We start from the raw sequence: 15,449 nt of genomic DNA on the forward strand, positions 1-15,449 counted from the left end.
TTTGACTGGGAGGCAGTGGTAGTTTGACTGGGAGGCAGTGGTAGTTTGACTGGGAGGCAGGCAGTGGCAGTTTGACTGGGAGGCAGTGGTAGTTTGACTGGGAGGCAGGTAGTTTGACTGGGAGGCAGTGTCAGTTTGACTGGGAGGCAGACACAGTCAGTTTGACTGGGAGGCAGTGGTCAGTTTGACTGGGAGGCAGTGTCAGTTTGACTGGGAGGCAGACACAGTGGTAGTTTGACTCAGTTTGACTGGGAGGCAGTGGTAGTTTGACTGGGAGGCAGTGTCAGGCAGGCAGGTCAGTTTGACTGGGAGGCAGTGTCAGTTTGACTGGGAGGCAGTGTCAGTTTGACTGGGAGGCAGGCAGTTTGACTGGGAGGCAGTGGTAGTTTGACTGGGAGGCAGGCAGTTTGACTGGGACAGTGGTAGTTTGACTGGGAGGAGGCACAGGCAGTTTGCTGGGAGGCAGTGGTAGTTTGACTGGGAGGCAGGCACAGTGGTAGTTTTGGGAGGCAGGCACAGTGGTAGTTTGGGAGGCAGGCACAGTGGTAGTTTGACTGGGAGGCAGGCACAGTGTCAGTTTGACTGGGAGGCAGTGTCAGTTTGACTGGGAGGCAGTGTCAGTTTGACTGGGAGGCAGTGTCAGTTTGACTGGGAGGCAGTGTCAGTTTGACTGGGAGGCAGTGTCAGTTTGACTGGGAGGCAGTGGTAGTTTGACTGGGAGGCAGTGGTAGTTTGACTGGGAGGCAGTGGTAGTTTGTGGGAGGCAGTGGTTTGACTGGGAGGCAGTGTCAGTTTGACTGGGAGGCAGTGTCAGTTTGACTGGGAGGCAGTGGTAGTTTGACTGGGGGAGGCAGTTTGACTGGGAGGCAGTGGTAGTTTGACTGGGAGGCAGTGTCAGTTTGACTGGGAGGCAGTGGTAGTTTGACTGGGAGGCAGTGGTAGTTTGACTGGGAGGCAGTGTCAGTTTGACTGGGAGGCAGTGTCAGTTTGACTGGGAGGCAGGTCAGTTTGACTGGGAGGCAGTGGTAGTTTGACTGGGAGGCAGTGGTAGTTTGACTGGGAGGCAGGCAGTGGTAGTTTGACTGGGAGGCAGTGTCAGTTTGACTGGGAGGCAGTGTCAGTTTGACTGGGAGGCAGTGTCAGTTTGACTGGGAGGCAGTGTCAGTTTGACTGGGAGGCAGTGTCAGTTTGACTGGGAGGCAGTGTCAGTTTGACTGGGAGGCAGTGGCAGTTTGACTGGGAGGCAGTGTCAGTTTGACTGGGAGGCAGTGTCAGTTTGACTGGGAGGCAGTGGTAGTTTGACTGGGAGGCAGGCACAGTGGTAGTTTGACTGGGAGGCAGGCACAGTGGTAGTTTGACTGGGAGGCAGGCACAGTGGTAGTTTGACTGGGAGGCAGGCAGTGTCAGTTTGACTGGGAGGCAGGCACAGTTTGACTGAGGCAGGCAGTGTCAGTTTGACTGGGAGGCAGTGTCAGTTTGACTGGGAGGCAGTGTCAGTTTGACTGGGAGGCCGTGTCAGTTTGACTGGGAGGCAGTGTCAGTTTGACTGGGAGGCAGTGTCAGTTTGACTGGGAGGCAGTGGTAGTTTGACTGGGAGGCAGTGGTAGTTTGACTGGGAGGCAGTGGTCAGTTTGACTGGGAGGCAGTGTCAGTTTGACTGGGAGTTTGACTGGGAGGCAGTGTCAGTTTGACTGGGAGGCAGTGTCAGTTTGACTGGGAGGCAGTGGTCAGTTTGACTGGGAGGCAGTGTCAGTTTGACTGGGAGGCAGTGGTAGTTTGACTGGGAGGCAGTGGTAGTTTGACTGGGAGGCAGGCACAGTGGTAGTTTGACTGGGAGGCAGGTCAGTTTGACTGGGAGGCAGTGTCAGTTTGACTGGGAGGCAGGCAGTTTGACTGGGAGGCAGTGTCAGTTTGACTGGGAGGATGCAGTGGCAGTTTGACTGGGAGGCAGTGTCAGTTTGACTGGGAGGCAGTGGTAGTTTGACTGGGAGGCAGTGGCAGTTTGACTGGGAGGCAGTGGTAGTTTGACTGGGAGGCAGGCACAGTGGTAGTTTGACTGGGAGGCAGGCACAGTGGTAGTTTGACTGGGAGGCAGGCAGTTTGACTGGGAGGCAGTGTCAGTTTGACTGGGAGGCAGTGTCAGTTTGACTGGGAGGCAGTGTCAGTTTGACTGGGAGGCAGTGTCAGTTTGACTGGGAGGCAGTGGTCAGTTTGACTGGGAGGCAGTGGTAGTTTGACTGGGAGGCAGTGGTAGTTTGACTGGGAGGCAGTGGTAGTTTGACTGGGAGGCAGTGGTAGTTTGACTGGGAGGCAGTGGTAGTTTGACTGGGGGAGGCAGTGGTAGTTTGACTGGGAGGCAGTGTCAGTTTGACTGGGAGGCAGTGTCAGTTTGACTGGGAGGCAGTGTCAGTTTGACTGGGAGGCAGTGTCAGTTTGACTGGGAGGCAGTGCAGTTTGACTGGGAGGCAGTGGTAGTTTGACTGGGGGAGGCAGTAGTAGTTTGACTGGGAGGCAGTGTCAGTTTGACTGGGAGGCAGTGTAGTTTGACTGGGGGAGGCAGTGGTAGTTTGACTGGGAGGCAGGCACAGTGGTAGTTTGACTGGGAGGCAGGCACAGTGGTAGTTTGACTGGGAGGCAGGCACAGTGGTAGTTTGACTGGGAGGCAGGCACAGTGGTAGTTTGACTGGGAGGCAGGCACAGTGGTAGTTTGACTGGGAGGCAGTGGTAGTTTGACTGGGAGGCAGTGGTAGTTTGACTGGGAGGCAGTGTAGTGACTGGGAGGCAGTTTGACTGGGAGGAGTGTCAGTTTGACTGGGAGGCAGTGTCAGTTTGACTGGGAGGAGTGCAGTTTGACTGGGAGGCAGTGGTAGTTTGACTGGGAGGCAGTGGTAGTTTGACTGGGAGGCAGTGGTAGTTTGACTGGGAGGACTGTTTGACTGGGAGGCAGGCACAGTGGTAGTTTGACTGGGAGGCAGTGTCAGTTTGACAGAGGCAGTGGTAGTTTGACTGGGAGGCAGTTTGTGGGAGGCAGTAGTAGTTTGACTGGGAGGGCAGTGGTCAGTTTGACTGGGAGGGGAGTTTGACTGGGAGACACAGTGGTAGTTTGACTGGGAGGCAGTGGTAGTTTGACTGGGAGGCAGCACAGTGGTAGTTTGACTGGGAGGCACAGTGGTAGTTTGACTGGGAGGCAGGCAGTGTAGTTTGACTGGGAGGAGGCAGTGTCAGTTTGACTGGGAGGCAGTGTAGTTTGACTGGGAGGCAGTGGTAGTTTGACTGGGAGGCAGTGGTAGTTTGACTGGGAGGCAGTGGTAGTTTGACTGGGAGGCAGACACAGTGGTAGTTTGACTGGGAGGCAGTAGCTTGTCAGTGGTAGTTTGACTGGGAGGCAGTGGTAGTTTGACTGGGAGGCAGCAGTGGTAGTTTGACTGGGAGGCAGTGGTAGTTTGACTGGGAGGCAGTGTCAGTTTGACTGGGAGGCAGTGTCAGTTTGACTGGGAGGCAGGTGGTAGTTTGACTGGGAGGCAGTGGTAGTTTGACTGGGAGGCAGTGTCAGTTTGACTGGGAGGCAGTGTCAGTTTGACTGGGAGGAGTGGTAGTGGGAGGCAGTGGTAGTTTGACTGGGAGGCAGGTTTGACTGGGAGGCAGTGTCAGTTTGACTGGGAGGCAGTGGTAGTTTGACTGGGAGGCAGTGGTCAGTTTGACTGGGAGGCAGTGGTAGTTTGACTGGGAGGCAGTGTCAGTTTGACTGGGGGAGGCAGTGGTAGTTTGACTGGGAGGCTGGGAGGCACAGTGGTAGTTTGACTGGGAGGCAGTGGTAGTTTGACTGGGAGGCAGTTTGACTGGGAGGCAGTGTCAGTTTGACTGGGAGGCAGTGTCAGTTTGACTGGGAGGCAGTGGTAGTTTGACTGGGAGGCAGTGTCAGTTTGACTGGGAGGCAGGCACAGTGGTAGTTTGACTGGGGGAGGCAGTGTCAGTTTGACTGGGGGAGGCAGTGTCAGTTTGACTGGGAGGCAGGTCAGTTTGACTGGTAGTTTGACTGGGAGGCAGACTGGGAGGCAGTGGTAGTTTGACTGGGAGGAGGCACAGTGGTAGTTTGACTGGGAGGCAGGCACAGTGGTAGTTTGACTGGGAGGCAGGCACAGTGGTAGTTTGACTGGGAGGCAGTGTCAGTTTGACTGGGAGGCAGTGTCAGTTTGACTGGGAGGCAGTGTCAGTTTGACTGGGAGGCAGTGTCAGTTTGACTGGGAGGCAGTGGTAGTTTGACTGGGAGGCAGACACAGTGGTAGTTTGACTGGGAGGCAGTGGTAGTTTGACTGGGAGGCAGGCAGTTTGACTGGGAGGCAGTGGTAGTTTGACAGGAAGGCAGTAGTAGTTTGACTGGGAGGCAGTGTCAGTTTGACTGGGAGGCAGCGGTAGTTTGACTGGGAGGCAGCGGTAGTTTGACTGGGAGGCAGCGGTAGTTTGACTGGGAGGCAGTGGTAGTTTGACTGGGAGGCAGGCACAGTGGTAGTTTGACTGGGAGGCAGGCACAGTGGTAGTTTGACTGGGAGGCAGGCACAGTGTAAGTTTGACTGGGAGGCAGTGTCAGTTTGACTGGGAGGCAGTGTCAATATGACTGGGAGGCAGGCACAGTGGTAGTTTGACTGGGAGGCAGGCACAGTGTCAGTTTGACTGGGGGCAGGCACAGTGTCAGTTTGACTGGGAGGCAGTGTCAGTTTGACTGGGAGGAGGCAGTGTCAGTTTGACTGGGAGGCAGTGTCAGTTTGACTGGGAGGCAGTGTCAGTTTGACTGGGAGGCAGTGTCAGTTTGACTGGGTCAGTTTGACTGGGAGGTGTCAGTTTGACTGGGAGGCAGTGTCAGTTTGACTGGGAGGCAGTGTCAGTTTGACTGGGAGGCAGTGGTAGTTTGACTGGGAGGCAGTGGTAGTTTGACTGGGAGGCAGTGTCAGTTTGACTGGGAGGCAGTGTCAGTTTGACTGGGAGGCAGTGTCAGTTTGACTGGGAGGCAGTGTCAGTTTGACTGGGAGGCAGTGTCAGTTTGACTGGGAGGCAGTGTCAGTTTGACTGGGAGGCAGTGTCAGTTTGACTGGGAGGCAGTGGTAGTTTGACTGGGAGGCAGACACAGTGGTAGTTTGACTGGGAGGCAGTGGTAGTTTGACTGGGAGGCAGTGTCAGTTTGACTGGGAGGCAGTGGTAGTTTGACTGGGAGGCAGGCACAGTGTCAGTTTGACTGGGAGGCAGGCACAGTGTCAGTTTGACTGGGAGGCAGGCACAGTGTCAGTTTGACTGGGAGGCAGTGGTAGTTTGACTGGGAGGCAGTGGTAGTTTGACTGGGAGGCAGTGGTAGTTTGACTGGGAGGTAGTGGTAGTTTGACTGGGAGGCAGTGGTAGTTTGACTGGGAGGCAGTGGTAGTTTGACTGGGAGGCAGACGCAGTGGTAGTTTGACTGGGAGGCAGTGGTAGTTTGACTGGGAGGCAGTGGTAGTTTGACTGGGAGGCAGACGCAGTGGTAGTTTGACTGGGAGGCAGTGGTAGTTTGACTGGGAGGCAGTGTCAGTTTGACTGGGAGGCAGTGTCAGTTTGACTGGGAGGCAGTGTCAGTTTGACTGGGAGGCAGTGTCAGTTTGACTGGGAGGCAGTGGTAGTTTGACTGGGAGGCAGGCACAGTGTCAGTTTGACTGGGAGGCAGGCACAGTGTCAGTTTGACTGGGAGGCAGGCACAGTGTCAGTTTGACTGGGAGGCAGTGGTAGTTTGACTGGGAGGCAGTGGTAGTTTGACTGGGAGGCAGTGGTAGTTTGACTGGGAGGTAGTGGTAGTTTGACTGGGAGGCAGTGGTAGTTTGACTGGGAGGCAGTGGTAGTTTGACTGGGAGGCAGACGCCGTGGTAGTTTGACTGGGAGGCAGTGGTAGTTTGACTGGGAGGCAGTGGTAGTTTGACTGGGAGGCAGTGGTAGTTTGACTGGGAGGCAGTGGTAGTTTGACTGGGAGGCAGTGGTAGTTTGACTGGGAGGCAGTGTCAGTTTGACTGGGAGGCAGTGTCAGTTTGACTGGGAGGCAGTGTCAGTTTGACTGGGAGGCAGTGTCAGTTTGACTGGGAGGCAGTGTCAGTTTGACTGGGAGGCAGTGTCAGTTTGACTGGGAGGCAGTGTCAGTTTGACTGGGAGGCAGTGTCAGTTTGACTGGGAGGCAGTGGTAGTTTGACTGGGAGGCAGTGGTAGTTTGACTGGGAGGCAGACACAGTGGTAGTTTGACTGGGAGGCAGACACAGTGGTAGTTTGACTGGGAGGCAGTGGTAGTTTGACTGGGAGGCAGTGGTAGTTTGACCGGGAGGCAGTGTCAGTTTGACCGGGAGGCAGTGTCAGTTTGACTGGGAGGCAGCGGTAGTTTGACTGGGAGGCAGTGGTAGTTTGACTGGGAGGCAGGCACAGTGGTAGTTTGACTGGGAGGCAGGCACAGTGGTAGTTTGACTGGGAGGCAGGCACAGTGTCAGTTTGACTGGGAGGCAGTGTCAGTTTGACTGGGAGGCAGTGTCAGTTTGACTGGGAGGCAGGCACAGTGTCAGTTTGACTGGGAGGCAGTGTCAGTTTGACTGGGAGGCAGTGTCAGTTTGACTGGGAGGCAGGCACAGTGTCAGTTTGACTGGGAGGCAGTGTCAGTTTGACTGGGAGGCAGTGTCAGTTTGACTGGGAGGCAGTGTCAGTTTGACTGGGAGGCAGTGTCAGTTTGACTGGGAGGCAGTGTCAGTTTGACTGGGAGGCAGTGTCAGTTTGACTGGGAGGCAGTGGTAGTTTGACTGGGAGGCAGTGGTAGTTTGACTGGGAGGCAGTGTCAGTTTGACTGGGAGGCAGTGTCAGTTTGACTGGGAGGCAGTGTCAGTTTGACTGGGAGGCAGTGTCAGTTTGACTGGGAGGCAGTGTCAGTTTGACTGGGAGGCAGTGTCAGTTTGACTGGGAGGCAGTGTCAGTTTGACTGGGAGGCAGTGTCAGTTTGACTGGGAGGCAGTGTCAGTTTGACTGGGAGGCAGTGGTAGTTTGACTGGGAGGCAGACACAGTGGTAGTTTGACTGGGAGGCAGTGGTAGTTTGACTGGGAGGCAGTGTCAGTTTGACTGGGAGGCAGTGGTAGTTTGACTGGGAGGCAGGCACAGTGTCAGTTTGACTGGGAGGCAGGCACAGTGTCAGTTTGACTGGGAGGCAGGCACAGTGTCAGTTTGACTGGGAGGCAGTGGTAGTTTGACTGGGAGGCAGTGGTAGTTTGACTGGGAGGCAGTGGTAGTTTGACTGGGAGGTAGTGGTAGTTTGACTGGGAGGCAGTGGTAGTTTGACTGGGAGGCAGTGGTAGTTTGACTGGGAGGCAGACGCAGTGGTAGTTTGACTGGGAGGCAGTGGTAGTTTGACTGGGAGGCAGTGGTAGTTTGACTGGGAGGCAGACGCAGTGGTAGTTTGACTGGGAGGCAGTGGTAGTTTGACTGGGAGGCAGTGTCAGTTTGACTGGGAGGCAGTGTCAGTTTGACTGGGAGGCAGTGTCAGTTTGACTGGGAGGCAGTGTCAGTTTGACTGGGAGGCAGTGTCAGTTTGACTGGGAGGCAGTGTCAGTTTGACTGGGAGGCAGTGTCAGTTTGACTGGGAGGCAGTGGTAGTTTGACTGGGAGGCAGTGGTAGTTTGACTGGGAGGCAGACACAGTGGTAGTTTGACTGGGAGGCAGACACAGTGGTAGTTTGACTGGGAGGCAGACACAGTGGTAGTTTGACTGGGAGGCAGTGGTAGTTTGACTGGGAGGCAGTGGTAGTTTGACCGGGAGGCAGTGTCAGTTTGACCGGGAGGCAGTGTCAGTTTGACCGGGAGGCAGTGGTAGTTTGACCGGGAGGCAGTGTCAGTTTGACCGGGAGGCAGTGTCAGTTTGACCGGGAGGCAGTGTCAGTTTGACCGGGAGGCAGTGTCAGTTTGACCGGGAGGCAGTGTCAGTTTGACCGGGAGGCAGTGTCAGTTTGACCGGGAGGCAGTGTCAGTTTGACCGGGAGGCAGTGTCAGTTTGACTGGGAGGCAGTGTCAGTTTGACTGGGAGGCAGTGTCAGTTTGACTGGGAGGCAGTGGTAGTTTGACTGGGAGGCAGGCACAGTGGTAGTTTGACTGGGAGGCAGGCACAGTGGTAGTTTGACTGGGAGGCAGTGTCAGTTTGACTGGGAGGCAGGCACAGTGGTAGTTTGACTAGGAGGCAGGCACAGTGGTAGTTTGACTGGGAGGCAGTGTCAGTTTGACTGGGAGGCAGTGTCAGTTTGACTGGGAGGCAGTGTCAGTTTGACTGGGAGGCAGTGTCAGTTTGACTGGGAGGCAGTGTCAGTTTGACTGGGAGGCAGGCACAGTGGTAGTTTGACTGGGAGGCAGTGTCAGTTTGACTGGGAGGCAGTGTCAGTTTGACTGGGAGGCAGTGGTAGTTTGACTGGGAGGCAGTGGTAGTTTGACTGGGAGGCAGTGGTAGTTTGACTGGGAGGCAGTGTCAGTTTGACTGGGAGGCAGTGTCAGTTTGACCTTACCACTGTTACACCTGGTTATCAGCAGAGTCCCAACACCTTACCACTGTTATACCTGGTTATCAGCAGAGTCCCAACACCTTACCACTGTTACACCTCGCTATCAGCAGAGTCCCAACACCTTACCACTGTTACACCTGGTTATCAGCAGAGTCCCAACACCTTACCACTGTTACACCTGGTTATCAGCAGAGTCCCAACACCTTACCACTGTTACACCTGGTTATCAGCAGAGTCCCAACACCTTACCACTGTTACACCTGGTTATCAGCAGAGTCCCAACACCTTACCACTGTTACACCTGGTTATCAGCAGAGTCCCAACACCTTACCACTGTTACACCTGGTTATCAGCAGAGTCCCAACACCTTACCACTGTTAAACCTGGATATCAGCAGAGTCCCAACACCTTACCACTGTTATACCTGGTTATCAGCAGAGTCCCAACACCTTACCACTGCTACACCTGGTTATCAGCGGTGGCAGCAAAACAGTTCATTCAGCCTCATTTACTGCTTTTTAAAAGAACATAGCTGATATGGCTGACTTGCTTAAACAAATGTGGTTTCTACTGACAATTGAGATGCACAAACTATGTTATAAGGGTACGACAAGCAGATAAGAGGCCATCTGTAATTTCGATTAAGACGTTGAGCGAGCTAGGACTGACGTAGTCAATATTACTATTTGTTAATGTACAATGACAGAATTCTTAGTGTTCTCCCTGTACACCAAGTCAAAACCGTAGGATAAATAAACAGAGCATATAAGCAAACCATGAAAGTTCTTAAAATATTCGATTACATTTCTCTAAAATAGGCTATAGGCTACATGTGCACCACCAAGTCAGAACAGTAGGCGAAATTTAAGAGGTGTAAATTGACCAAATTATTAGGGTGATGCAAATGGGCTACTAACAGCTTACTACACAACATACACTTAGTATTACTTTCTTGGCTACAGTATACATATCTCCCTGGCATGTTACATCATTTATGAAGCAGCATTCAAGGCATTTTTGGACTCACCTTGTTGTGCTGTGCGCAATTGAACAGGAAGGTGGTGCGGCGGTCCTTCGTGGTCAAATTTTCTCATCAAAGTTTGGCATTCTTTGGATTTCTGGTGTTTTCAAGACAACTGGGAACTCGGGGGGGACAAAGTCAAATCAGGATGTCAGTGAATTTCAGGTCATAGATCTAGAAAAAGGCCACAGTTCCCAACTTACATTTCCGAGTTGGATGCCCGTTCAAAAAATAATAATTTTCAGTCTGAGCTCGTTTTTTCCGATGAGCACCGATACGTTTCATCTATAAATTCTCTTTATTATTTCTCTTCATATGACAAGGATTAAAAATGATTTGCCAGTAGATTGTTAACTTGATCCATGATGATGCTAGCTAAGACTTTGAATGTAATTCAGTCCAATCAAAGCTACTGTAGATATAACGTGATTTGATGTCATTCTATCTGTGACCAATGACCTTGAGCCTTCTTGGATGGGCACTTCTAATGTAAGTCTATGTCAGCACCCAATGGGGCTTGAATTTTTAGAAGCTCTACCCTTAGGCATGGCAGTGACGTAGTGTCCCCATGAGTGACAGAACACTGAGCCAATCACGGCGCAGCTAGAGAACATTACCAACCCCTACACTCTGTATTTTTCACTGGCTGCCTCTCCACCACAGAAAGCACTGAGCTAGGCTGAAACACCTGCATCTTGGAGCGGTCTTCCTCAAGAAAGCAATACAGAGACCCTGTTTGTATGGAGGCTTTATTAACTAAATACATTTATATATTTTTTTACATTGTTTGCAAACTGATGTGAGAAGTATTAATGCCAAAATAACATGCAAAACAGGCAAACCCCCACAAAAATGTATTTTATTTTTATTTAGCGAACAATGTCGGACTCACAACTGAATGACGGGTCGCCAATGAGCATGCGACAGGCTTCAGCGTTGATTAAGGCCCCAGGCCTTCCACTGGTTAGTGTTGATTAAGGCCCCAGGCCTTCCACTGGTTAGTGTTGATTAAGGACCCAGGCCTTCCTCTGGTTAGTGTTGATTAAGGCCCCAGGCCTTCCACTGGTTAGTGTTGATTAAGGCCCCAGGCCTTCCACTGGTTAGTGTTGATTAAGGCCCCAGGCCTTCCACTGGTTAGTGTTGATTAAGGCCCCAGGCCTTCCACTGGTTAGTGTTGATTAAGGCCCCAGGCCTTCCACTGGTTAGTGTTGATTAAGGCCCCAGGCCTTCCACTGGTTAGTGTTGATTAAGGCCCCAGGCCTTCCACTGGTTAGTGTTGATTAAGGCCCCAGGCCTTCCACTGGTTAGTGTTGATTAAGGCCCCAGGCCTTCCACTGGTTAGTGTTGATTAAGGCCCCAGGCCTTCCACTGGTTAGTGTTGATTAAGGCCCCAGGCCTTCCTCTGGTTAGTGTTGATTAAGGCCCCAGGCCTTCCTCTGGTTAGTGTTGATTAAGGCCCCAGGCCTTCCACTGGTTAGTGTTGATTAAGGCCCCAGGCCTTCCACTGGTTAGTGTTGATTAAGGCCCCAGGCCTTCCACTGGTTAGTGTTGATTAAGGCCCCAGGCCTTCCACTGGTTAGTGTTGATTAAGGCCCCAGGCCTTCCACTGGTTAGTGTTGATTAAGGCCCCAGGCCTTCCACTGGTTAGTGTTGATTAAGGCCCCAGGCCTTCCACTGGTTAGTGTTGATTAAGGCCCCGGGCCTTCCACTGGTTAGTGTTGATTAAGGCCCCGGGCCTTCCTCTGGTTAGTGTTGATTAAGGCCCCAGGCCTTCCACTGGTTAGTGTTGATTAAGGCCCCAGGCCTTCCTCTGGTTAGTGTTGATTAAGGCCCCGGGCCTTCCTCTGGTTAGTGTTGATTAAGGCCCCAGGCCTTCCACTGGTTAGTGTTGATTAAGGCCCCGGGCCTTCCTCTGGTTAGTGTTGATTAAGGCTCCGGGCCTTCCACTGGTTAGTGTTGATTAAGGCCCCGGGCCTTCCTCTGGTTAGTGTTGATTAAGGCCCCGGGCCTTCCTCTGGTTAGTGTTGATTAAGGCCCCGGGCCTTCCTCTGGTTAGTGTTGATTAAGGCCCCAGGCCTTCCTCTGGTTAGTGTTGTTTAAGGCCCCGGGCCTTTCCCGCGTGGAGCCAGGTGCCCCGTTTTGGCTGATGGCGAAGTCGGCTCAATACAAAAATGGGTCACGTGGATTTTAATGAGTAGGATTTTTTTTTTGTGTGATTGCTGTTGATTAAAAAAAGGCTTTGATCGGACTTCCCAATGAAAACTATTTTATGGAAGATGTTTCTGGACGATGCACCATGCCGCCTTGTTGACAACATGACCGAGCTGCAGATTACTGTTGTATTTGAGAAGGAGCAGATTACTGTTGTATTTGAGAAGCAGATTACTGTTCTATGCTCCTCCTTCACCGCTTTTTCCAGATCAAGTCATGGGCTAAAACCTGGTACCCTTAACTCCCTCGCTGTCTCCGGTAGGACCAACCTTCAACTTTTTAAATTCTCAAATAAATCCTATCAATCAATTCAGGTGTGTCCAGACATCCTGGGGTTGAAGGAGTGGTCGAACCAGAGACCTGCAGCCTGGCTCAAGGATACAGCAGTAGCAGCACAACGCATGACGATAGAACCTGGTAAGCCCAACATGGTACCAAGTGTTTTCCCCTGGGGTGAAAATGTTGCTGTTTTGAAAGTGTATTTCCTGCAATTGTACACACATTACACCACCGCATACGGTATCTAAATGACATGTTCACAGTTCCATAAGGTGCGGTTTTAGTTTTTTAAAAAAAATAATTTAGTTTAAAATGCTTGCATGTGTTACTTGATTTGGAATAGAGTTCCATGTAGTCATGTCTCTATGTAGTACTGTGTTTCCCAGAGTCTGTTCTGGATTTGGGGACTGTGAAGAGACCTCTTGTGGCATGTCTTGTGGGATATGCATGGGTGTCTGAGCTGTGTACTAGTCGTTTGAACAGACACCTCAGTGCATTCAACAAACTACTGCAACATAAATACTGGAGGCTGGGACAGGAGGGTTCAGGAGACACTGTGGCCCCATCCGATGATACCCCTGGACAGGAACAAACAGGCAGGATATAACCCCACCCACTTGGCCAAAGCACAGCCCCCACACCACTAGATGGATAACTTCAACCACCAACTTACCATCCTGAGACAAGGCAGAGTATAGCCCACAAAGATCTCCGCCACGGCACAACCCAAGGTGGGGTGCCAACCCAGACAGGAAGATCACGTCAGTGACTCAACCCACTCAAGTGACGCACCCCTCCTAGGGACGGTATGGAAGAGCACCAGTAAGCCAGTGACTCAGCCCCTGTAATAGGGTTAGAGGCAGAGAATCCCAGTGGAGAGGAACCGGCCAGGCAGAGACAGCAAGGGCGGTTCGTTGCTCCAGAGACTTTTCGTTCACCTTCACACTCCTGGGCCAGACTACACTCAATCATATGACCTACTGAAGAGATGAGTCTTCAGTAAATACTTAAAGGTTGAGACCGAGTCTGCGTCTCTCACATGGGTAGGCAGACTATACCATAAAATTGGAGCTCTTTCGGAGAAAGCCCTGACTCCAGCTGTTTGCTTAGAAATTCTAAGGACAATTAGGAGGTCTGCGTCTTGTGACTGTAGCGTAGCGTACGTGTAGGTATGTACAGCAGGACCATATCGGAGAGATAGGTAGAATCTGTAGTGGAAAATCGGTTCAAATATGACACAATGAAGAACTTTGAATTCAATTATAGACTTTTAATACAAGAGTATAACAAGCCGGAGTGTCCCGCGGGACCCACCCCTTTTCCAGAGCCCTGGCTCCAGTATTTATCCACATATTGCATATGAGCCCATCCCACATGCAAAATGAGTTTACATTCCAATCCGTGCATCCTGCTTGTTCAGCTCAATAACGCCCATACCTGCTTTCCGTCAGATTATAATGATGACAAGACCCTTGCTGTTCCTGCACTTAACTAAATGCATTCTTTTGTTTGTGTATTATCTAGGATCAGCAGACTATGTGTCTCCTCAGTTTCTAGCGTGTCCAGCTATACTAAAAATACTATACATTCCTCTATTTTACAGCCCTATGTTTTGGCTCTGCACTTAGCTCAAAAATATGCGAACTATGTCTATTGGTCATCAGTTAGTCATTTGACTGACCCCCTCCTTTGTATATCCCTCTGGCCTTGGTATGTCCAGCTATCCTGGCAGCTATGTCACCTTCCCTTCATGTAGTCTGTTTTTAGTGTTCAGCTATTCTATACATCTTATGCATTTGTCTATGTGTTATATTTGCAACCACAAATCCCCCCTCTGGGGCTAAATAGCCCCATAATAATACAAATATAACCCTAGGACGGTGAATGAGAATACCTGTGATAGACAATAAAATATAAAAACAGAGTAAAATATATAATACCAACTGGACCAAACATCTCTAGTATTTCATAAGAGTAAAAGATCCAGTTAAGTATAGAAACAATAAAAATAATACATTACATTTTGTTGAAGCATGAGCACATAAGTACATAGCCTTGCCTAAGACTATCTCAGTTATGTGAAAAAGGAAAAAAATAATTCAAAATAAAATTGACACAACATCATTCTAAATTTAAGCTGTCAACATGATCCTCCCTCTCAAACACCTCTCCAACAAACATGATACCAACCTCTGTTAGAAGATTAAGGACATGGTCCATAGACACTTGTAACCGGGACATCCCACTGTTACCTACATGTTTTTGAATTTAACCTAATATTCAGAAGACAAAACTAACTTTTAATTTTAAAAAAAACCAGATATATCCATTGATATACCTATCAAAAACATTCAACAAAACATACACAAACACAAGGCCATAAGCAAAAATAGATATATTAAAACCATACATAGTACCCCTGTATTTACTAACGAAAATACCCTTTTTGTAGATATGTATCAGTAGACTTTCTTATAAAGTCGGAATGGCAGTATATCTAGGTAAATCATCCCTATGAAAACCATGGCAAATGTAACCACCTCCAGGGACCACTCCATACAGGCAGTTTGGATTACCAAAGGGGCAGTCAAGGGGTCCACCAACCGCATTGCATAACTGTCCATTTTCATCAGTATAGTGGCCTGGGCTACCCAGCACAGGATTAACTACCACCGGAGGGTCAGCTCTCCTTACAAACATCTGTTTAACCGTTGTCTGGATCACAAGTGATTTCACCCAGGGTAAAACACAACTAAATACAATACCCAGAGCTAATAACCCCCCCAATATAATGGCCATCCTAGCAAATATAGCTCCCCATTTCCCCAATGCTAAGTCCAACCAATCCCAAACATGAGAGTCAACCCCAGCATTTGCCTTAACCTCTTCTCGTAACCCTTGAAGTTTAGCCATAGCGATTGCAAAGGATCCATTAGGCGCAGTGTTATTGGGAATAAAGGTGCAACAATCATCCCCAAACATAACACAAACTCCACCCTTCTCTGCCAAAAGCCAATTGAGAGCCTGTCTATTTTGCCAAGACATTTTACTGGTAGCCTGTACCTGTTCCCCCAACGCCGTTAGAGCCGAGTCAGTATAGTTAATGAATCTCTGTTGGTTATAGTATATATAATTAATCCACTCTAAGTTCTTATTTGGTGTTATCCACAAAAATATAGATTCAAATCCAGATTTAACTTCATCTCTTGCCTTGAACTCCCGAGGTACCCCTCTAGGCTGTCCAATTGCATCAAGGTATACCCCAGTGTCTTTCTCATACGCCCTCTTAACTCTAGAGTTAACACAGTCATCATGGGGTGATTTAATAATGGTTACCTGTGGAATTGCTCTAACTAAGGTACAAAGACCCGTCCATCCATCTGGCAGTACATTCAACAGTTTGTTAT

General features: G+C 50.3%; 1 protein-coding gene across 1 annotated transcript in view; it reads left to right on the plus strand.

The window, feature by feature from the left end:
• LOC115140364 (uncharacterized) overlaps positions 1 to 15,449 on the plus strand; it is an 87,866-nt gene that overhangs the window by 61,339 nt on the left and 11,078 nt on the right. Inside the window, exon 3 of the mRNA XM_029678713.2 lies at positions 12,078 to 12,180. Within this exon, the coding sequence (XP_029534573.2) occupies positions 12,078 to 12,180 (103 nt within the window). The remainder of the gene's footprint in view (positions 1 to 12,077; positions 12,181 to 15,449) is intronic.

The sequence above is a fragment of the Oncorhynchus nerka genome, linkage group LG13 (assembly GCF_034236695.1).
Source record: "Oncorhynchus nerka isolate Pitt River linkage group LG13, Oner_Uvic_2.0, whole genome shotgun sequence".
NCBI classification, from domain to species: domain Eukaryota; kingdom Metazoa; phylum Chordata; class Actinopteri; order Salmoniformes; family Salmonidae; genus Oncorhynchus; species Oncorhynchus nerka.